Source organism: Pipistrellus kuhlii, unplaced genomic scaffold, assembly GCF_014108245.1.
Source record: "Pipistrellus kuhlii isolate mPipKuh1 unplaced genomic scaffold, mPipKuh1.p scaffold_m20_p_3, whole genome shotgun sequence".
In the NCBI taxonomy this organism is placed as follows: Eukaryota; Metazoa; Chordata; class Mammalia; order Chiroptera; family Vespertilionidae; genus Pipistrellus; species Pipistrellus kuhlii.
This window is the reverse complement of record NW_023425529.1, coordinates 85,417,426-85,442,588: the sequence shown is the minus strand read 5'-3', so window position 1 is coordinate 85,442,588 and position 25,163 is coordinate 85,417,426. Positions and strand designations below refer to the sequence as shown.

Genomic DNA, 25,163 nt, shown 5'->3' with positions numbered 1-25,163 from the left:
ATAATAGTCTAAAGTATAAACAATCCAAATGTTAATAAGATGACTTTCGAAATGAAAAAAAGTCAACCAAAAATCGGGGGCAAAAGATCAAAATTGCACAAAAATTACCTGCAGATCTTGACGGCAAAGTAAGTCTTTTCTTTGAAGTGGGGGGTAGTCTTATACAGCGAATATAGGCCTAAACCTATGTTTTAACTGTAAAATTAGGGGGTCATCTTATATGCTGGAAAATACGGTAAGTAAGATAAGATATAACCATACAATGGAATATTATTCAACATAAAAAGGAATGAAGTATGAATACATCCCACAACCTGAATCAACCTTAAAAACATTATGCTAAGGAGACAAAATGATTTGACTGTGTGGTGGGTAAACAGTACAACATAGAAACCCACACCTGACACCTATTCGATGATATTAACCAATGCCATCCCCATAAATTTAATTAAAAATGACAGACTTTATGTTCCATATATTTTACTACAATAATAATAAAAAAGGAACAGACCACATCTTATGCAACTGCATTTATACAAAGTCCCAAATAGGCAAAAGTATAGAGATAAGAAAGCAGATAAGTGGTTGTTTAGTAGTTGGGGAGGGGAGTTTGAAGGGTGGGGGTGTATGAAGATTGACTAATAATGGATGAGAGTTTCTTTTTGGGGTGATTAAAATATCCTAAAATTGTTTGTAGTGATGGTTACAAAACTCTGAATATACTAGTGCTATTGAATTATATACTTTGGGTGAATTGTATGGTATGTGAATTATATCTCAATAAGTTGTTTAAAAATAGGGAGGGAGGCCATCATAAAACCAGGAGCCTGGTATTTCATTTCCAGATGCCCTGGTCATCCTTACTACCCCAAGTCTCTCAGAATTGCACAAGTTTCCTCACTCAAAGACAGTGCAGCATTCTCATTCGTTGTTTCAAACACATTTGAATTTGTTCCTTGCCCTTAAACATCCTGCAGCCACCACTCAAGAGCAGCATTCCTTCTGCCCAAAGGGTCCCCCATCAACCACTTCAGCTCTCCGGGGGGAGGGGAGGTAGGCTGAGGGAAAGAGAAAGAGAGGATGTTCCAACTAAGGAAAGGGCTCAAAATGGCAGAATAAAATGATAGAGAACTATCATTATGTGAAGACGGACAGTTCCATTTGGGTGAAGGGTTTATTTGTGGGCAAATGAGAACAGGTTCTTCGGTCACATACAGGAAACTGGGCTGGGGGTGAGGCCGGAAAGGAGACCTGGGAGCAACCACTGTCCTGAAGCCAGGCAGTGGGCTTGCCCTCTGACTCACTGGGCATCCCAAACAGGCAGTGTGGTGAGATATGGCAAGGCCCATTTTGTCAACATGACAACTGGGTACTCCAAGGCAACCTTGTCAGGACCCCAACACAAGACATGCTTAAAGCGTTGATGCAGTGAGAAAGTTAAAAGCATACTGATAACTGGCTTCTGAGAAAATATCATAGAAAATAATGTTTAAAAAGGTATAAAAGTATATAGCTACCACACACAAGCAGGCATTAATGAGATTACTAATCCGATGATGTGCACAGAGCATTACACTCCGTACCAGGTGCCGTCTAAACACAGTGCTCTCAGCAGTCAGGACTTTCCTCTCTCCTTTCAGGCTGTTTACTGAACTTCTCTGGGTGGTGCACTCATCTGTCAAATAGTTTTCTTTATAATTCTGTATGATTTTCAAATTTCTATCAGATCTGTATCTTATATAACCAGTAGCCACTGGGATGTAACAACTCTCACCCAAAAACCTTCTCAGACTTCATGAAAAGCCAACAAAGCCTTCTCATTGGAGTGTAACACGAAAATTAGCACAGCAAGGACCCAATCAATGCTCTTTGTTGAACAAAAAGAAACACCCACTGGAAATCAGTTAAGAGGCACCCAAATCCCACAGGCCTAGGAAGCTGAGCTCAGCCATCCAGAACCAAGGAACCAAGTAGTTAGTAGGACCTGTCTAACTTGCCACACCAGCTTGAGGCAGAAATTTTTCCAGTTTATCCCTCAGTGTGACTATGACTGGAGGCTCTGGCTCTTCTTTTATCTTCTCAGAAGACTATAAACAAAACAAAAATAACCACTAACTGTCTTCCACAAAATCTGTGAATGGACAGTTAATTTCATATTTTGGTTTTGCCTTTTTTATGAGTCTATACTCTTAAAACTCCCATGCATTGATCTCTTTTCTATAGATACAAGACAGGGACAAGTCAGAATATGAACCTCCCACAGCTGGTGCAGGCCTACCTGCAGCATATGACAGCTTTACAAGAGAGCGCCAAATCTAGGAAACTCCTCCTGACTTCAAAGGAGAGGGCATACTTGAGGGTGTGGCCATCGACGATGAGAGCTATGTCGTTCTCCTTGCCCAAAGAATTTCCAAGGTCCGTGCAGTGCTGAGTAATGGCTGCCCTTGTTGCCTGAAACAATAGTTGGGGTGGGTGGGGATAGAGGGGAAAGGTCACATTTTGTCTGATTAACATATCAAACCCAAAACAGAGGTCAAAAGTTCCTTGAAAAGAGAACATATAAAATATATGTAATATATATAATATAAACAAAGTTCAATTTGGTATATTTGTATATTAAAACTAGAGGCCCAATGCACAAAATTCATGCAAGGGTAAGGTCCCTAGGCCTGGCCGGTGATCAGTGTCAATCTGTGGGACGACTGGCAAGGCAATAATGGGGGCCTTGCTGGCACCTGCCTTGGCTGGCCTGGTGCCGCCTACTCACCAGCCCTGCCCCCTGCTGCTACCCACTTGCAGGACCCAACCCCCACTGCCACTACAATAAACCATCCTGGCTGCAGCCTATTGCAGATATACAGCATCCAAATTCTTTTTCTTTGGAAATGTAATTGCTAAAGTCCTTACAACTATCTTTCTCTCCCTCCTTTATACTACATACATATTATTCTTGGTGCTTCATAGAAGCTCTATATCAGTGTTTTTCAACCTTTTTTGGGCAAAGGCACACTTGTTTCATGAAAAAAATCACGAGGCACACCACCATTAGAAAATGTTAAAAAATTTAACTCTGTGCCTATATTGACTATATATAAAGTAATTCTCTTGAATAGGAATCAAATAAACACAAAGAAAGTATTTTATAATTAAGTAAACAAAATAGTGAAAAATTATAAAATTCTTGTCTTGTCTGCACCTACGGCACACCAGGCAACATCTCGCGGCACACTAGTGTGCCGCGGAACAGCGGTTGAAAAACGCTGCTCTACAAACAAATGTGTTTCTTGGGCAAATATATGTTGCTGATTTATTTATTAATTATTTATTGCTTAAAGTATTACATATGTTTTCTTTTTCCCTCATTGACCTCTTCTCAACCACTCCCAACCACCAGCACATGCCCTCACCCTTCTTAGTGTCTGTGACCATTGGTTATGCTTATATGTATGCATACAAGTCCTTTGGTTGATCTCCCCTAAACCCCCCAATCCTTTCCTCTGAAGTTTGATGGTCTGTTCAGTTTATGTTGTTTATTAAATTCCACATGAGTGAGTTCATGTGATATTTATCCTGTTCCTACTGGCTTATTTCACTTAGCATAATGCTCTCCATGTCCATCCATGCTGTTGCAAATGTTATTTTTTTCACAACAGCATAGTATTCCATTGTGTAGATGTACCACAGTTTTCTATTTCACTCATCTGCTGATGGGCACTTAGGCAGTTTCCAAATCTTAGCTATTGCAAATTATGCTGTTATGAATATAAGGGTGCATGTATCCTTTCTGAATGGTGTTCTGACTTCTCTGGATATATTCCTAAAAGTGAGATTACTGAATCAAATGGGAGTTCCATTTTTAATTTTCTGAGGAAACTCCATACTGTTACCCTCAGTGGCTGCACCAGTCTACATTCCCATCAGCAGAGCACAAGGGTTCCTTATTCTCCACATCCTTGACAGCACTTGTTCTTTGTTGATGATAGCCATTCTGACCGATATGAGATGGTTCCTAATTGTCATTTTGATTTGCATCTCTTGGATGATTAGTAACTGTGAGCATGTTTTCTATGTCTCTTGTCCTTCTATATGTCCTCTTTCAAAAAATGTTTATTTAGGTCCTTTGCCCATTTTTATGGGATTATCCTTTTGTTTAAAATATATGAGTTCCCTTTACATTTTGGAGGTTAGACACTTATCTATCTATCTACCTATACACATAATTATATAAAAGCCTAAGTGACTGTTATGATCCTACAATCAAATGACCAGTCGATCAGTTGCTATGACACACACTGACCACCAAGGGGAAAATACTCAATACAAGAGCTGTCCCCTGATGGTCAGTGTTCTCCCACAGCTAGCATCCTGAAGCAGGCCAACCTACGGTAGCCCTTCCCCCATCTGCCAGCCCTGATCAGCCCCTGCCCTCACCCAACCATCTGGACCCAATTGCTTTAATAGAAACTGAGCAAGATGGCCCTTGGTATGCCCAATTGGCTCTGATCACTGGGAAGGCCAAGGGACTCCACCTGTGCACGATTTTGTTAGCCGGGCCTAAACGATCCTTACGAATGGTCAACCCAGTCATTATGATGACACACTGACCACCAAGGGGAAGACACTCAATGCAGGAGCTGCCCCCTGGTGGTCAATGCACTCCCACAGCCAACCTCCCATGGCCTGCCAAACTCCCATCATCCCTCTGCCAGCCAGCAGGCACCTATCAGCTCCTGATCCATGGCCAGAACCAAGGGACCCCACCCTTGCATGAATTCGTGCACCAGGCCTCTAATCAGATATAATATTGGCAAATATGTTCTCCCATGCAGTGAGCTTTCTTGTTGTTTTGTTGATGGTTTATTTTGCCATGCAGAAGCTTTTTATTTTGATGTAGTCCCATTTATTTTCTCCTTAGTTTCCATTGTCCTAGGAGCTATATTGGTAAAGATATTACTGCAACAAACAGTATGTCTGATATTTTGGTGCCTATGGAGTCTTCTAAGTTTGTTATAGTTTTGTGTCTTATGTTTAAGTCCTTTATCCATTTGAGTTTATTTTTGTATACAGTGTAAGTTGGTGCTCTAGTTTCATTTTTTTGCATGCATCTGTCTAAGTTTCCCAACACTATTTATTGAAGAGACTGTCTTGACTCCATTGTATGCTCATGCCTCCTTTGTCAAATATTAATTGAGCATAATAGAATTGGGTTGGTTTCTGTTTTCTCTGTTCTATTCCATTGGTCTATATGTCTGTTTTTGTGCCAACACCAGGGAGTTTGAAAACAGTAGCTTTGTAATATTACTTGATATCTGGTATTGTGACCTCTCCAACTTTATTCTTCTTCCTCAAGATTGCTGCAGCTATTCAGGTTCTTTTTTTATTCTGGATGAATTTTTTGAGAGTTTGTACTAGGTCTTTGAAATATTCCATTGTATTTTAAGGGGGATTGAATTAAATCTATAGATTGCTTTGGGTAATATGGACATTTTAATGATGTTGATTCTACAACCCAAGAACATTGTATATTCTTCCATTTGTTCATGTCTTCCTCTCTCTCTCTCTCTCTCTCTCTCTCTCTCTCTCTCTCTCTCTCTCTCTCTCTTTTTAGCATCCTTTCATTTTCTGAATACATGTCCTTTACTCCTTAGTTAAGTTTATTCCTAGGTATCTTAACTTTATTGTTGCAATGGTGAATGGGATTTTTTTTTTTAGTTTCTCTTTCTGTGAGTTCATTACTGATGTATAAAAAATGCCATTGATTTCTGGGTGTTAATTTTATATCCTGTTAGGTTGACAAATTCATTTATTAAGTCCAGATTTTTTTGTTTGTTTGTTTGTTTGTTGTTTTTTGTTTGTTTTGGAGTCTTTAGGATTTTCTAAGTACAATATCATGTCATCTGTGAATAATGGCAATTTTACTTCTTTTCCAATTTGGATGCCATTTATTTCTTCTTATCTGATCACAATGACTAGTATTTCTAGTACAATGTTGAATTGGAGTGGTGAAAGTGGGCATCCCTCTCTTGCTCCTGTTTTTAGGGAAAATGGTTTTAGTTTTTTCCCTTTAAGTATGACGTTGGCTATAGGTTTGTCATATAAGGCTTTTATTATGTTGAGGTATGATCTCTCTATTCTCACTTTGCTGAGAGTTTTTTCAAGAAAGGGTGTTGGATTTTGTCAAAATGCTTTTTCTTCATCCATTGATGTGATTATGTGATTTTGTATCTCAATTTGTTTATGTGGTGTATCATGTTTATTGATTTTCAGATATTGTACCATACTTGCATCCCCAGAATAAATTCCATTTTTTTTCATGGTGTATGATCTTTCTAATTTAATACTGGATCCAATTTGCTAGAATTTTGTTGAGAATTTTGGCATCTATGTTCATTAGGGATATTGGCCTATAATTCTCTTTCTTTATATTGTCTTTATCTGGTTTTGAGATTAGGATAATGCTGACTTCATACAAAGAGCTTGGAATTGTTCCTCCCTCTTGAATTTTTGGAATAGTCTGAGGAAAATGGGTTTTATACCTTCTTTGAATGTTTGATAAAACTCCCCTGTGAAGCCATCTGTCCCAGGGCTTTTGTTTGTTGGAAGTTTTCTTTTGTTTTGTTTGGGGTTTTTTTGTTTTTTATTTTTTGTTTTTTTTACTGCTTCAATTTCCTCCAGTTATCAGCCTATTCAGACTTTTTGATTCTTCCTGGTTGAATTTTGAAGGTCATATTTTTCTAGGAATATGTCCATTTCTTCTAGGTTGGCCAGTTTGTTGGAATAGTGTTGCTCACATTATTTTTTTATGATTCTTTGCATTTCTGTGGGATCTATTGCTATTTCAGTTCTTTCATTTGTGATTTTGTTTATTTGGGTCTTCTCTCTTTGCTTCTTGGTGAGACTGGCTAAAGGTTCATCAATCTTTTTTATCCTTTGAAAGGACTAGTTCTTGATTTTATTTATCTTTTGTATTATGTTTTTTATTATTTTATTATTTTTTATTTTGGGTGTGTGTGTGTGTTGTTTGTTTGTTTTGGTCTCTATGTCATTTATTTCTGCTCTGATCTTTAATGTATCCTTCTTTCTACTTACTCTGGGCTTTTCTTGTTCCTCTCTTTCTAATTCATTAAATTGTAGAATAAGATAATTTATTACCAGTTTTTCTTGTTTTTTGAGGTAGGCCTGTAAAGCTATGCACTTCCACTGTTGTCCCAAAGCTTCCTTAGGCTTTTCTCCTCCTTTTTATTTTTTTCCCAAATTGCTGTTCATATTAGGTGTGTTTTCTTGCCCTGTCTCCTAACTCACTTATTCAGTCCTCTGCTTCCTATGCTCTACGATTGTAACCTTCCATTGTGTTTTTTTTTTTATTGTAGCTATATCATTCTTCATTTCCTCTTGATTTTTACATAAGTTATTGATTTTCTCATCCTACCAATTTATGAACTGTATGACCCTTATTCTGAATTCTTTTTTTCTGACATATTGCATGCCTTCATTTCATTTAGTTAGAGTTTGTTTTTTTGGTTTTTTGTTTGTTTGTTTGTTTTGTGTGTGTGTGTTGTGTGTGTGTGGTTTTTTGTTGTTGTTTTTTTTGGGGGGGTCTCCTTTTCTTTCTTTGGGGATTATTTCTTTGTCTTCCCATTTTGGTTCTTACTGAAGGGTCCAGATGCAGAGTTTTGAGGGGCTTGAGGCAGGAGCAGTGGGATTGGCAGGAGGGTTGTGCACTCCAAGACTCACCAGAGGGTCTAGGCACCTGGTAGTGACAGGCCTGTGGCTGAATTGGTGGGTTTGGTGGGAGAGTTGCACACTCTGAGACTCTTTGGAGGCATCTAAGCCTGAAGTGACTGGCTTGATGGGAGGGGAGCACACTTTGGGACTCACAAGGGTCTGCAACCAGGTAGGCTGGAGTCCCAGAGTCTGCGGGTCTTCAGATGAGGTAGCAGGTCTTTGGCCAGAGTAGCTGCAGAATCTGATAGGTGTCTGAGGTCAGTGTGGGTGGTAGTGAGGCTGGGCTCCTAGTCACAGCAGCTCTCCCCTTCAAGATGGTGTGGTTTCTGTGCCAAAGCCAGCCACCCAGTGAATGTTTGCAGCTGTAGCAGGGGCTTTATGTCTAGTAGAACCCAATATGCCAGCCCCAAGATACAGGATCTGTCTCTCTCTCTCTCTCTCTCTCTCTCTCTCTCTCTCTCTCTCTCACACACACACACACACACACACACACACACCTACACACTCCCTTTCCACTCCCTCAGGCTCTCTCACTCACTCTATGTTGCTGATTTAAATGGCAAGCATTTCCCAGCTTGCACAAGGTAATTTTTAAAGCACCCTAGAGATATTAGCCTATATAAATATAACACAAAATATTAATTTCTAGTCTCTGCTGAGATCTTCAGATTAAACCATTTCTCTCTTTGGGTCATCAGATTAATTTAAAAGAAAACTGACTTTTTTTCATATTATACAAAGCAACATACCAATTAAACTACCAATACTTTTTAAAATATTATACCAGCCTTGGTGCAATGTCTATTATCAAATCAAATTAAAGTACAGAACCATTCTTAAGATTAAAAAACTGATGTTTTGATTTTTTCCCAGTGAATTTATGTCTATGAATGGTATATCTGATTCAAATATAGGAAGGAAATTTTTGGCTTATAATAAAAAAAAAATCTGGATTGAGTTAATCAGGGAAGCACAACAGTCTGCTGAAATTATTTTGCCTGGACAACTATCCTTTAACTACTAAGTTACATTTTTACATGTAATTTATCATATGATAACATAAATTACAGTCTTAAAGAAGTGAGTTGAATGAGCAGGAATCCTTCTACCCATTATTAAATTGAGATCAACTATCAGCAAAAAGTAGAAATAGTTTATGTTATCTTCCTGTTCAGTTCATTCTCAACAAGAGATACTTGGCAATATCAGAAAGCTGTATTTAAGGCATGATTGTGTCTAAAGCCCTTGTTCTGGATTTGGATAGCCTGGTGTCTAGTCCTAAATCTCCTTGTATATCTCTGTGACTTAGGAAAACTATTTAACCTCTTTAAATTATGATTTTTGTCATGTGTAAAGTGGAGCTAAGAAAATTTACTTGACAGCACTTTTGTTATGAACAAATTAGCTCTACAATGTAATCTACTTAGGACTGGACTCTTGAAACTCATTCTTCCTCTGCTACTATTCAATCATTAAGGATTTCCTATATTAAGGGAAATACACACTTCAGCTACTTCATGCAGCAAATAGACTGGATAGACTGGACACTGAGGGCACTTCTTTCTCAGCTGGAGGAGAAACGTCATCGTGGACAATACTTTCTTTGTCAATGTAATGACAGAAAAACAATTGATAGAAAAGTACTCTAAGAATAAAACTTAAATTGACTTTTACTAAAAATTAAGATAAAGGAAACTTTCTACTTATTCTTGATTGAGTAATTCCAAATCTCAAACAAAACATCTATGCAAACATCTATGTGTATCTTATTGTATAAAGAACTTGACCTTCAGAATTTTGGTTGAGAGGAGACATTCCATCCACTTAGGGAAATCCCAGCTTGGCAGCCTGGTTGTGTTCACCAGGGAACTCTGACAAGTCTGGGCAATTCTGGAGGGTGTATCTGTAGGGTCAATGTGTGGCAGACAGAAAATCCTCCTGGGGAATAGGAATGAGTCAAGGTACATAGTTTTGATCCAAGACAATATGCCAGTGCTGCCACGGAGGCAGAATCTAGTCCAGTGTTCTTTACGCCTATGAGCCTCCCCCATTGATTTTTGAAGGAAATGATAAAGGATAAAAATCTAAGATGTGGTAACCATTGCTTGTGATTTTTTAAGGGTGCTTAGTACCCATGGAGATACTTTCTCTACTTGGGTTATTTCTGGAGCATGCATGAAGATAGACTAGACACTGAGGGCACTTCTTTTTCCAGCTTGAGGAGGAGTGAAAAGTCCCAAATTTTGGTGGTTGTCTACCTGTCAGTGTGTGAGGCTCCGTGGCATGAGTAGGGAGAGTATCACCAGAACCAGCCAGAGCACTGGGAATAAAGTGGCAGAAATATGGTAACAGAAAATTATGTTCCTGTGACATCTGCAATCTTCTCCTTCCCCCAAAAAATTGTAGGGAAGGACCTGCAAGGAAGCTGGAATTTTAGCAGCAAGCAGGTGGGGACAGAGGGAACGTATCCACCACACATTGACCCCTGGCAGGCATATCCTCCAGAGAGGCTCTTCCTGACAGCCTCTTACTATGTCATAGCCCACTGTGACCTCTGAAACATGGGTGATATCGAGTTTAAATACTTTCAAGTTGAACCATTAAAATGCTATGGACTGAATGTTTGTGTCCTTTCCAAAAGTCATATTGAAAGCTCAAACCCCAATGTGTTTGGAGGTGGGGTATTTGGAAGGTGATTGCATCATGATTCAATTATTGCCCTTACAAGAAGAGATAGGGGACTTCCTCCTTCCTTCCTTCTTTCCTTCCTTCCTTCCTTCCTTCCTTCCTTCCTTCCTTCCTTCCTTCCTTCCTTCCTTCCTTCCTTTTTCTCTCCTCCTACTTTTATCTCCCCTTCTAGACACATGAGTCAAACCTATTATAATCAGCTAACCAAGATATAATTGTCAGTTATCAGAGTACCTACTATGTTTCCGTGATGATTAAAAAAACAATAAATACCAAGAATGCATGTTCTTTTATGTTATCTCCCTTCATAAATTTTGCAATTCACAAAATTAAAAACGAAATAATGAAAATATAATATTCTACTTATAGGTATATCCTATTATAGATATCACCACCATTATACCCTAGCCTGCTATGGCTCATTTTAAATGGTTGGCTATTATACTAAATTAGAGGCCTGGTGCACAAAATTTGTGCGGGGGGGCGGGGAGGGTATCCCTCAGCCCAGCCTGCACCCTCTCCAATCTGGGACCCCTAAAGGGATGTTCGACTGCCCTTTCACAATCCAGGACTACTGGCTCACAACTGCTCGCATGCCTGCCTTCCTGATTGTCCCTAACCACTTCTGCCTGCCAGCCTGATCACCCCCTAACCACTCCCATGCCAGCCTGATTGATGTCTAACTGCTCCCCTGCCAGCCTGTTTGCCCCCAACTTCCCTCCTCTGCCAGCCTGGCCACCCCTAACTGCCCTCCCCTGCAGGGTTGATTGCCTCCAACTGCCCTCCCTTGCAGGCCTAGTCCCTCTTAACTGCCCTCCCTTGCAGGCCTGGTGCCTCCCAACTGCCCTCCCCTGCTGGCCATCTTGTGGTGGCCATCTTGTGTCCACATGGGGGCAGGATCTTTGACCACCTGGGGGCAGCCATCTTGTGTGTTGGAATGATGGTCAATCTGCATATTACTCTTTTATTATGCAAGTTCCATGAAGGCAGAAACTTGCTTTGCCAACCTTCGATCATACTAACCCATAGTAAGTGCTCAGTTAACATGCTGACTTCATAAATGAATTGACATGTATAACTTGGGATTTTAAACATACATTGTAATATCTTTAAGAGATCATTTATAGGTCCTGGAAGCATCTATTTGTCTGACCTCCTGATACAATTTGTGTTATAATTTCCTTAAAAATTCTTGGCTCTGGGTCTTCGTTATTCCTTGTCTCTTGGCCTTTTTGTCTTAAATTTTCTCTGCTCCTAACCTCCCTTTGTATCTATTTTCCATCTCGTTCTTCCCTTGCTTCATCTATTCAGAATCACGCTTTTGCCTTTGAGATTGAAAACCTTTCCAGACCCATCCTTGTAATGCTGTTTCCAGCCTTTACTTAGGTTTTAATTCCTATGCTTTCAATGCCCACTCAGCAATAATCTTTGATCAAACCCAGACTAGCCAGGTTCATTACACACGTGTGGCAGAATATAGGTCCCTTCTGTGCAGTTCTGAAGCAAGCCAATTGAAGGTATTACTATCACAAACAGTTCCTTATTCTCAAATGGACTATGATTCAAAAGTCTATTTGTAAGTTAGTTATTGGGCACTTAGAATCCATTTTCCCAAAGGAATGATGTTACAAATTGCGGTTGGATCTTAGAGCCTGTTAATACCTATTTAGCTTAGTCGCTAAAATTATACTGCAGTTTCTTATTTTAATAAAAAGCCAATTACTAAAAGTTACAATGGTCTTAACTGTTATGAGGAGTGTAAGGAGTTGGGGCTGGGGGTTTCATTCCCAGAAGATACAAAACATTCCAAAATCTTTTGTTACAATTTGCCTTTTAGAAATTAATATTAAAATATTTATTTCCAGCTTTTCATACATGTTATACAAATCTACTTTCCTTCACCATTAAAAACACACAATTTCATGTCAAAGTGAGTGATTGTAACTACAGGTTGACCCCTTAGCTGTGCCACTGCTCACCTTTCTCACAATTGTGCTATATTGTGATCCCACATTTATATCAGCACTTGCCTTTGCATTTTTTGTTTCTAAAATATAATTATCTAAATATCGTACAAACTGCTACTGTGTGACCTCAGGAAATGGTTGTCCATCTGCTGATAAAGATCAGAGGTTCCTATGATAGGCCCTGAAGTAAAGTTGAAGTGCAACCTGCTCAGCTTATGAGCAGATGGGATCTGAAAGGTGGTTGGTCCTACCATTAATCACTTTTTGGATTTAATAAACAATCCAGGATACACGAAAATTTCTGGAATCTGGATGCATTTCTACCAATTTGCAAGTAGAGGGAATCTTTCTCCAAAATTAAATAGTTCCAGCAACACTGAAATTTGCTGAAGCAGGTAACCCTCTCCCCCTCTGTGAGTTTGGCAGCGTCATAAGGAATTTCTTAGAGGCCATGGTAGCAGCAGCTGCCTTGGCCTTCACTTTGATGTCGTGCAAATTCCAATGGGCTCAGAGCTGATGATGCTGAAAACCAGGATGGTTCAAGTTTCACAAGCAGCAATTCAACCAAATCATGTTTAGCCTACAAGTTCAAGCACCAACTCCCTTCTCCTGAATTAACCTTGGGCTAGTAAATATCTAACAATAATGCTCATCCCCAAGACCATGAGTTCAGAATCATTTTGTTTTTACCATGTCATCTGTCTACTTTTCTTGTCTTTCACCAACTGTCAGGTGCATCTTTCCTCACCCATTCACCATATTTCCACCTCTTTCTTTTCTTTCCCTTTTCTTTTCTTTCTTTTTTTTTCCCTGTCATTTTCATTTCTAATTTAATCACATATCTTTCTTAATAGCATCGACTCTCAATACTTTTGAACTTCTGGACCTTAATGGGTTTATAAGTTTGTGAAACTTAAGAGAAGTACAAATCCAGCAAATCCATTGTAGGCTAATGAAGAAGGTCAAGGCTGAAACCATGATAATTCCGCATGGTCTCTACTGCCAGCTGCTGGTGCCAGCAGCGCCGGTTGCCTTTTGTTCTGGATGTTGATTTGCTTTAATCTATAAATATCTCTAAATTCAGAGTTCATTAGTAGATAAGAGGAATCTCTGTAAAATGTGTAACATTTCTAGGATATCCTATTTAATAATTCAAGGCAGATGAGACATCTCACAGTCATTAAGCAAACAATCTCAAGAGATAATGTGGCCTCTTGCTTTCAAGCACCCAGGTGCCTATCTGGCACCCTCAGGTCACCTTTGCCCTCCACCCCATCAGACATTTCTCTAAACTGGTCATCTCTACATCCCACAAGATATTTCAATTTCTGATAAAAATTCTAATTTTTTTAGAATAAAACAACCCCCAATTTACTAAAGTCACACGAGCATATAAACTTCTACAGAAATTTCCTTTATTTTTGGTTAATCAGCTTCATTGAGTTTATAGTTCACATAAAATTAAGCCATTTTAAGACAACTCAATGAGTTTTGCCAAAAGTATACAGTCTTGTAATCTCTCCCTTATTGAAGATTAGAGGCCTAGTGCATGAATTCATGCATGGGTGGAGTCCCTCTGGGTGACTTGCAGGGATCGGGCCGAAACCCACAGTCCAAAGCTGCCTGCAGCTCCTATCAGCTGCTCCCGTCAGTCCTGATCAGGAGAGGCTCATGCTGCTGCAGCAGTGCTCACCAGCCATGAGCCCTGCATCTGGCACCCTCCCAAGGGGAGTAGCATACAGAATGGGGTTGAACAGGCTCTCTTCGAGAGGGCACAGGCCAGACTGATGGAGGGACCCCACCGGTAAACGACAAGGCAGGAGAGGGACTGTGGAAGGGCTCCAGGGCGTCTCTGGCCCCTCTAGCTCAGTCCCGATTTGCCAGACCCCAGCAGCAAGCTAACCTACTGGTTGGAGCATCTGCCCCCTGGTGATTAATGCACGTAATAGTAAGCAGTTAAACAGCCTTAGCATATCATTAGCATATTATGCTTTGATGGTTTCTTCGGTTGTTCTGTTAGTTTATTTGCATATTACTCTTTTATTATATAGGACTAGAGGCCTGATGCACAAAATTCATGCATGGGGGGAGGGGTGCCCTTCAGCCCAGCCTGCACATTCTTCAATCTGGAACCCCTCGAAGGTAGTCGGACATCCGTCTCACAATCCAGGACTGCTGGCTCCCAACTGCTCGCCTGCCTGCCTTCCTGATTGCCCTTAACCACTTCTGCCTGCCAGCCTTATCACCTCCTACCCACTCCCATGCCAGCCTGATTGGTGTCTAACTGCTCCCCTGCCAGCCTGTTTGCCCCCAACTTCCCTCCTCTGCCGGCATGGCCACCCCTGACTGCCCTTCCCTGCAGAGTTGATTGCCTCCAACTGCCCTCCCTTGCATGCCTGGTCCATCTCAACTGCCCTCCCTTGCAGGCCTGGTGCCTCTCAACTATCCTCCCCTGCTGGCCATCTTGTGGTGGCCATCTTGTGTCCACATGGGGGCAGGATCTTTGACCACATGGGGGCAGCCATCTTGTGTGTTGGAGTGATGATCAATCTGCATATTACTCTTTTATTAGATAGGATAGAGGCCTGGTGCATGGGTGGGGACCAGCTGGTTTGCCCTCAAGGGTGTCCCAGATCAGGGTGGGGGTTCCCTTGGGATGTGAGGCAGCCTGAGCGAGGGGCCTATGGTGGTTTTCAGGCCAGGCATGCCCCCTGGTGACCCAAGTGGAGGCCCTGGTATTTGAAATTTATTTACCTTTTACAATTGAAACTTTGTAGCCTAGAGCAGAGCCAAGCCTTCTGCTTGCTCAGTGGCTGCTGCCATTTCTGTTTGGATTTGTTTACCTTCGACAATTGAAACTTTGTAGCCTTGAGTGGAGGCCTAGGCTGGCAAGGGCAGGTGGAAAGATTAGCTTCCACCATTGCCTGGGAAACCCAAGCCTCCCTCCTGCTCTCTGTGTCTGGTAGCTATCTTTGGGTTTATTTGCATACTCGCTCAGATTGGCTGGTGGGTGTGGCTGGTGGGCATGGCTTGTGGAGTGGAGTGATGGTTAATTTGCATATTACTCTTTTATTAGGTGGGATAGGAAACATTTCCATCACTCAAAAACATTCCCTCTTGCTGTTCTGCAGGCAACCCCCATCCCCTCATATCCATCTATGTCTGTCACTCACTAGAGCTTTGCCTCTTCTAGAATGCCATATAAACAGTTACATTTATAGTCCTTACAGTCTGGCCTATTCATTTAGACTAATGCTTTGAGATTTGTCCAATGCTGTTGCACTCACCAATAGTTTATTCCTTTTTGTTTCCAAGAAGTAGTCTAATCTATGAACATACCAAAATTGATTTATCCACTCACCCATTAGTATACATTTGGCTTATTTCCAGTTTTAGGATATTGTGAATAAGTCTACTATAAATATTTGTGTTCTAGTCTTAGAGTGGCCATGTTTTTTTTTTCTTCTTGGGTAAATATATCATAAGATTGGAACCACTTTATCATATCATCTTTGCAGATACATGTAGAACAAGTATATGTTTAACTTTACAAAAACTGTCAGACTATTTTCCAAAGTGGTTGTATGAGGTCACGTTCTCACCAATCCTGTCTGAGCTTTCTATCTACTCCTATCTTTATTAACATTTACATCATCAGTCCTTTAAACTTTAGCCATTCTAATGGTATGCATTGTTACATTTAGTAGTTTTAATATGCATTTCATAAATAATTAATGGTGTGAATATCTTTTAATGCTTAATAAAGTAAATAAATTTCTTTTTGTTGGGGTTTAAAGGCATACAACTAAGTGAAGTGGAATAATTCAAGTATTACACCAGCAACATTTCTGTGTAGGGTAATAACACCTGTGGACAGAAGCCACCCCCAGAACCTCTCTCTAGGGTAGTTGCGATACCCTATTTTTCAGTTTCTTTTTTCCTTTTTACATCTCATATCTCTAAAAATACTGCATTTTTCTGAAAAGGAATTCCAACTAATGTCAGAAGAGAGACTCAGGAAGTGGGGTGTATGAAAGAAAGCAGGCAGCAGCTGCTAATGAATAGTATCATTTATAAGAAAGAGACTATTTATTCACTTAGGCTTCGGAGCCTAGAAAGCGTGAAAACTATCAATCACCACCACTTATTGAAAAAAAATTGACTAAAAGTTGTGACAGAGCTCAAATCATTGAGGTTAAAAAGTTCCCTGGAAATATGTATTTTTTACACTTCTCAAAGAATATTAAATGTAAACCCAATGTGCTTAACTTATTTTCTTCCAAAACTCTAGATTTTAGTACTAGGAATTCTTTTACAGGCTAAACAAATATATTCTTAAATAGCTGTGTAAAATCAAGTATCAAAAAATGTAAATCCTTAAAGAAGCATTTGCTATTTAAACTTCAGCTATGAGAATCCTTTCTGCAGTTTTTTAGAATATGAAATTCTTTTTACAGTAGAGAATCCTTTACTAGGACATATTATTTCAAAGTTTCACTCTGGCAAGAAGAAGGTAAAATCAGCATTTGTAAGTGATCACTCTGATGTGTATAAAATAAATCTCCACAATCCTGCAGAACAGTACTTGTCATACATTTGTTCAGATGGAAGTCTATACTTGGGGACACAGCAAATCACTGCCACATTTAATATCATCACATTAACTAGGAATAATTTTGCTATGAACATAACAACCTTAGCTTAATTAATTTCTTAATCTTCTGGGATTTAAGTTTTTAACTTTTATTAACACCTCAAAGATATAGCCATTGCACTTACTATTTCTAAAGTCTCCTTGATTCTTGAAGGAATTATAAAGTGTCCAAGCCAAACACAATGGTGATCAAGTTTATAGATTTAGAAAGAAACTACTGCAGAAAATAATTCCTAGATAATTTGCAAAGTGTTTTAAGTTAACTATTTATGCAGGTAGGCCATACATATGTCAGGTATGAAGGAAGGAAGACAGAGTGTGATGAATCTCACACAAAAAGGTAAAATACCAATTGCAAACTAAAGATCTACATTTGATTCACAGTGATAAATGCTAATATATGTTATCATAGGAAGCCACCATAAGCAACACAAAATCATTTTAATTATTGAATTATTTATTTGCTACATGATAAAACAAGTTTCTTCAAACACTGATACTAACTTTTAAATAAACTTTACAGGTGCCATGTAAGAAAACTGTACAGATTTGTGCAAACAACAAAAATGGTAAGGAATTTCTGAAAGAGAACTAGTAAAGGCAGATCTCAAAAAAAAAAAAAAAAAAAAAAATTCCAAATGCCTGTGTGGCAGCTGCAGCTTGTGCAAATCTGTAAAGACTGTAGCCACATGAAGAAAATGGGACCCTGGGCTCAGATTTAGCACCTACGAAAAGTGCTGGCACAAAGGCCTGGGACTGGCTGTCACCCACAGGTTCCCAGGCTGCAGCTGAGCAACCATGGGTATGGTTGTAGAAAGAGACAACCAATTGCACCACTTTGACCTCTTCAATATTTCTTGAATGAGTAGAGTTGGGGTTGGGATAGAGAGAGTTATGTGACAGGAAAGAACAACTTTTTAAGAAAAATGTCTCATGTTTATATGGAACACTGTTTACACTTAAAATGAGAATACTTTCCAAATGATAGTCTCTAGTTAGTAAAGTCAGTGGCATACCCTATCCTATCTAATGAAGAAGGAATATGCTAATTGACTGCTACGCCCTCACAAGATGGCAGTACCCACAGCCACAAGATAGTGGGCCCTGTCCCCTCAGCCCCACCTCACTCAGTCCCTGCAGCATCCAGCCTCATCTAGCTTCAGTCCCTCAGTCCTCTCAGCCCCGCAGGGGAAGGCACTTGGGGGTGATTGGGCCACCAAGGGAGGCCAGTTGGGGATGATCAGAATGGCAGTGGAGCAGTTAGGCATCAATCAGGCCGCCAGGGGAGCAGTTAGAGGGCAATCATGCAGGCAGGCAGGCATGTGAGTGGTTAGGAGCCAGTGGTCCTGGATTGTGAGAGGAATGTCTGACTGCCAGTTTAGGCCTGATCCCACATGAGTCGGGCCTAAATTGGTAGTTGGACATCGTCCGAGGGGGTGCAGGCTGGGCTGAGGGACACCCCCACCTTCATCACAAATTTCATACATTGGGCCTCTATTTCTATATAATTTTTAAAATAAATAAGTAAAACTTTAGAAAAGGACTCATTTCCACTGGAAATCTCCACACTGATGTTGGAGGGGAAACCCTCATCACATACACATGGGCAGCGGCTCCCCAGGTTGTACAGCACTGCTAACCCACCCTCGGTAGGTGAGGGTGGGCCCCAGTGCAGACCAAGGCACTACTCACCATTCTCTTCTGCACAGGCTGGCTAAGAGTAAGGTGACGAAGCACAGAAGTTTACATTAAAATGTAGAGGGGAAAGAACCATGAGCACAAGTTAGAAAAATGCTGGGGTGGGGAGCAGGGTGGGACACAAGAAGCATTTGGACCTCCTCCTGGGCCCAGAGGGAGCCAGCAAAGCCAGCTGCTGCATACAAAAAGAGCACACTCATTTGTGGAAGATCACCCACCACCAGGATGGAAGAGAGATTGGAATAAGAACACTGACCAGCTAGGGAGGCTTCAGATGATGAGTAAAACCTGTGACTGGAATAACAGCCAGGAAGAAAGGAGTAAAGGGGGAAGTAGAAGACATCTGTAACACTCAACAATAAAAATGAATTTTTGAAGTAATAATAAGAAAATTAAAGGAGACAAATCCAAGAAATACATTTCAGAAAACAAAACACAGTTCTTGGTGAATGGACAGAGACTGAGGGAACAATTACCGTATTTTTCGGACCATAAGACGCACTTTTTTCCCCCCAGAAGTGGGGGGTTAAAGTGCCTGCGTCTTATGGTCCAAATATAGCCTACACATATACTTTAAAAAAAAAGTGTTTTTACTTGCCCGGCTCTGTGTGGTCTCTGTGTGCTTGCTCGGCTCTAAAATGGATCTAAATGCTGCTGTTTACAGGATTGATTACATGTGTTTATGACTGTGATGTTGGGTTTTAATGCACATAAAATATTTTAGGACACTATTTGTTTCAGAATCTTTTTTTCTTCATTTCCCTTCTCTAAAAACTGGTGCATCTTATGGTCCGAAGCGTCTTATGGTCCGAAAAATACGGTAGCTTCTAGCCAGGGAGATAAGTCAGGCCACTCAGTGGGAAATGATGCAGGAAGATTGTGGGAGGGGGTAGTATGTGACTGAGGTCAGAAGATACTGAATTTTAACTCTGTGAAGAGTTGGCTCTTTAAGAACAACCTACTGTCCCCTTCAAGGCTGGGGGGAGGGTCCACTGGGAGGTGGGAGCTTAGGGAGCCTCTTTGGCCCCGGACCACCCAGCACTGCTATCTAGGGACACTGCTACTCAGAAGTCCTCCTGACCACTATGACCCCGTGAATGTCTACAAAGTTCCAACTGAAGATCCGGCAGCCATCACTTGTTCTCAGTGGATCATATAAACTTTCAATCAGTGCTTGTTGAAGAATGGAAAATGAAACCATTTGGGGAGTTTCTTACCACTCTTCCGGGTGAAAAAGCAAACAAGCAAATCAGTCAACATACAGCAGGTGCTGAGAAAATGTTGGCCATCGTTATCTGGGGAATATTTGCATTTCCTGAACTCCTGACCTGGCCAGAACATTAACTCACTCTCCCATGAGTCACCTCTTCTCTGTTTGTGCTAGTCACTTGTGCATATCCCTGCATTTGTGTTGGGACAATGGCCTTCTAAAAAGTTGGGAGTATTTGAGACATTCAGTTGATGGGCCATTCACCCATTCAGTAAGTAGCTGTGGAACGTGGACTGTGAGGACACATCCATGCACACAAATCCAAAGGCCTACTGCAAGGAGCACGTTAGTGAGGGGACAGATATAAATCAAATATAAATCACATGTCACAAGTGCTCTGGAGGAAAATCAAGGAGGGCTTAAGAATCAGGGGTCCAACAGGAACTGAACATGAGGGACCTCAGTCACAAAGACTGAGACAGACCCATGGACAGAAGTCTAACAGTTTATGCTTAACTGGACGGTAGATTTGAATGGTGAGAAATAAAATTGATAGTTTGATTTTAGGTTAACTATTTATTCCACATAAAAAATTTTGTATCCAAAATTAAAAGCCAGGTCATTTCACATGAGAACTCAGATATCCAGTTTCTCTTGAAAAACTCAGTGTTTGGGAATCCTGGTCCCATGTTCCTACAAAGCTGCAGCCCTGACAAGTACATGGTGCTCCTACAGCCGGCCCAGGGGCTTTGTTCTCTGGCCCCCTCTCCGTTAGAAGTGGGAATAAATGTTGTTGGGGCAGGCATAGCTCCCTGGCTTGGGGAAACATCCATTTCATCACAATGCTTCTGGCCAAGCAGGCCTGTGCCGTACCCCCTCATTTTGGTGAGCACTGGTTCCCTAACTTCTAACAGAGCACAGCTCACACAGAAGCGGGCTCCCACGAGGGCTCTGCCCACTTCTCCTCGGTCTGTAGTGGGCTGTTTCCAATACAGGGACGGTGCAGATGCTTTTTTCCACCTCCTGGCAAAGGTTCAGCCCCTACAATTAAACTAGTCATTTTGAGAGAACCTACAGATTCCTCGATTTAAAACCCAAAAGTATCCAGAGGAATGAGGATTTCCTGAAGCTTCTTAAGTTGCTTTCTGCAGAGATTTAACCTTTAATCTAACACACACACACACACACACACACACACACACACACAATTTTCCAGATGGCTAGCATTTCTATAGGGAAAAATAAAGTGTCAGCTTCACTGTTTAAAACTTTGAATAGTGTTGCATATTGGATGGAGTTAGTAACTCTTAATGTGCCTAAGAGGGCTTCTTTTTATATATACTTTTGGGGACTCTCAAGCCTTAGTACTAAATGCTTGACAAAAGAGAGAAGTTATTCTGGGGAAATATATATATACACACATATATATTGGGCCAGATTATTATGATCTTTGATCTTTGAATTCATAATAACCTGATACATATATATATATATATATATATATATATATATATATATATATATATATATATAAAAGGCCTGGTGCATGAATTTGTGCATGAGTGGAGTCTGGCCAGCCTGGACAGGGGGAGGGGACATGGGCGGTTGGCCGGCCTCCCTGCTGATTGAACTCCTGGTTGAGGGGACAATTTGTATATTAGCCTTTTATTATATAGGATATGCACTGAGTGACCAGATTATTATGCATTCAGAGATCATAATAATCTGGCCACTCAGTGTGTGTGTGTATGAATATATATATATATATATATATATATATATATATATATATATTTATATTAAAAGAGAAACTATACAAAATATTTATATACTACATATACACTATGTGCTATAGAAAATAATATATAATAAATATATTATGCATACACAATGTATATAACAGAAACCACTTTTATAAACCTTAATAAATTAGAATCTGAGCTGTAACATGTAGGTTATATTCAAAGTACTGATACTATAAAGATAGAAACTCCCACTCCTCCTAATTTCAAAGAGTTAACTTTCTTGCAGAGGCATAGAAATTAAAAACAAAATAGGACAAGTACTGCTATAGAGGATTGTGGAAGAGAGAATTATAATGTAAATTAAAGAGAAATAGATTCTAACAGGAGAGAGTTAGGAGCAGGAGAAACCCACTAAAAACAATTGAGATTAGTTTATAATGTGAATCGTTAAAGCAGTGGTCAGCAAACCTTGCGAGCCACATGCGGCTCTTTGCCCTCTTGAGTGTTCTACCACCACTTCTTCAAAATAGACTTGCCCAGGCTGAAAACCGACTTCTGCGCATGGGCCATGAAGTTTCAATCGCACTGTACGTGCGCGCCCACATGTGGTATTTTGTGGAAGAGACATACTCAGAGGGCCAAAGAGCCACATGTGACCCGAGAGCCGCATTTTGCCAATCTCTGTGTTAAAAAGAAGTAATAGACGGTCTCCTCAGTAGAGAATAGGGACAGGCTCTTCAGCACAGGAAACAACTTTCAAAGGCAGTGCAGCTCTACAACTGTCCTAGCCTGCCGCGCAGCAGAACTACAAACCCTGGGGCAAGCTAGGTTTGGGGCAAGAGGGAAAGATCGTTGTTTAAGAAAGCTGAATTATAAGCATAACCAATGGATGCAAAACTCTGGGGAGGGAGGGCATGGTAAGATATGTACACATATAATACCTTAATAAAAAAAAAAATGGGGGGGGCGGGAGGGGGGGGGCGGGGAGAGAGAAAGCCGAATTTCTATATGAAAAAAGAAATGGTTGGTTGGTTCAGGGCTCAGTCCAAAGACCTTTCCTATGAGTATCTTTGGGGATTTCAGCTGACCATATGACAAACTCACATTTGTATCTCCAGGTAAAACCTCTTCCCCAAATTCCAGACCTACATATTCAACAAGCTAACTGGGTACCTGCACTTGGCTTTCCAATGAAGCATCCCAAACAGAGCAGGGCACACTAAGACCCAGATTCCTCCTTCCCAAGCCTGCTTTCCCCTGTGTTAAGTCGTTAGGGAACAGCAACAGCTAGGACAGCACAGTGAACACTTCCTTACTTTAGTTCCACACCTCTGTTCTCCCAGGTATCAAGCCAAAAATATCAGGGTCACTCTTATTCATTTTTTGCACATCCCATATAATCAATCCATTGGCAAACAATGTCACGTGTACCTTTGTTATTTAATCCTCACCCAAGTATATATTTTTATTGATTTTAGACAGAGAGAAGGGGGGGGGGATGGAGGGGAGGAGAGAGAGAAAGAGAGAGAAAGAGAGAGAGAGAGAGAGAGAGAGAGAGAGAGAGAGAGAGAGGAATATTAATACAAGAAAGAAACACCCATCAGTTGCCTCCTGTACATATCCCAACAGGGGACTGAACCCACAACCCAGATATGTGCCTGATGGGGAATCGAACCCACAACCTCTGGTGTATGGGATGATGCTCCAACCAACAGAGCCACCCAGCCAGGGCTCACTCAATGCCTTTGAAATGCATTGAGAATCTGGCCACATCTCACCATGTGCCTCCTCCAAAACCCCTGCTCTATTCTCAACATAACAGAGATCTGGTAACTCAGCATGCAAATCCTGATACTCTGGTTAGTCTTGCAAAGCTTTTGTCCTCTGTCCAATAAAAGCCAAGAGCTGAGGTAGGTGGGGCCTGGCACCCCTCCTACCTCAGCTCCTGCCAAGGTGCTCAGGGACATCTTGGTGTCCCTCAAACACTAGTCCTCTCCTGCATTCCCAGAGGCTTACACCCTCTTCTTGATGTCACCTTCTCCTTCTGAGAGACCCTATTTACAATCACACTTAGCCCTCACTCCCTATTTCCTTTCCCTGCTTTATTTCCCTCGGGGCACTTATAATGTTCAACCTTATATACCTTTTCCTTCCTCGTTTTGCTTAAGGTCTGTGCTCCCCACTAGATTACAAACTCCGGGGAGCCAGGCACTTTTAACTGACTCTTTCACTGTTGTCTCTTCCTGCACGGGACAGAGTCTGCTCACAGAATATATTCAAATCTTCATTGAATGAAAGGAGGCTCACAAACAGTAGCAGGGGAAGCTGGGAGACAAGTTCCAATACTCTGCCAACAGACACATATGTAATGAAGCCTGGACTGAGGAAGCACAGGATTGAAGACTTTTCAGGAGTCAAATGTACAGGGTTTGGTAAGAATGTGTGTGCCATGAAAGGGGCTGCTCCCTTGAACAACAGCTTAACAAAGGCAGAGGGAGGAGGAGAAAGGGTGGACATGAGGAGTTCAATTTTTGAGCATGTTAATTAAATGAGGTACATTAATATATATATTAATATATCCTTTTTAAATATAGTTCAAAGTAAAATAAATTCCTTCAAGACAATGATTATGGTTCTAATTATTCTTAATTTTGTAAGTCCAAAGACTCGCAGGGCTCAGATTCACTAGGTGTATATGCTACAGGTTACACTCCATCCTCCAGAACAAAAGAAAAATTACAAACACCAAAAATATGTGGAAAATGATGATTTGCAGAAGACCAGAGTGTCCCTGGTGCTTGAAACTATGTGAAGAATAAGAAAGAGAAGAGGCTCTGTTCTCCAGACTTATAGTTAATAGGCTCTAAATCCAGCACAGATTTGACCTTTGCTTTAAATAGATTTTCTTGGAGAGAAGGGAAGAAAACATTGATTCATCCGAGACTCCTGAACGACCTACTGTTCACATTACTTGGAATAAAGTCTGCTTTAAATCAGAATTCTTGAGACACAGAAATAAATATACCAAGAAGTTTCTAATTCTATGCTTTCACCAACTGATTATTTTCATTCACAACAGTGGACGAACTCGATATGGTCTTTCCAGAAGGCCCACGACCACAGAGCAGAGCACACAGAGGATCAATCATATCAATGCCATCCAGGCTCAGACTTCAGCTTGTCTCACGATCAACACTTTCAGTGAAACAAATAAGAGAAGTATGTGAAATGGGGGTAACTTGCAGGGGTTTCCAAGTGTTAATTTAGCAACATTGGAGGAGTTAAGGAAAAGCTAGGAGCAGAAATGTTTCCAGTAAGATCGAAAAAGGTTAAACCAGAATCATTCAATAACAGGACTGTTCACTTTGTAAATGTGAAACACACAGGCTTCCCACTCTGCTGAGCTCAGTCATTAAGATCCATGTCACATGGAAGGAGACTTGACTTTGGGTGCTAAACACGCAATGCAATATATA

The 25,163-nt window shown here is 40.7% G+C and overlaps 1 protein-coding gene across 1 annotated transcript in view; it reads right to left on the bottom strand.

Moving 5' to 3' along the window:
- Positions 1–25,163, bottom strand: part of ATP8A2 (ATPase phospholipid transporting 8A2) — a 556,427-nt gene that overhangs the window by 309,904 nt on the left and 221,360 nt on the right. Inside the window, exon 25 of the mRNA XM_045588453.1 lies at positions 2,279–2,451. Coding sequence (XP_045444409.1) covers positions 2,279–2,451 — 173 coding nt within the window. The remainder of the gene's footprint in view (positions 1–2,278; positions 2,452–25,163) is intronic.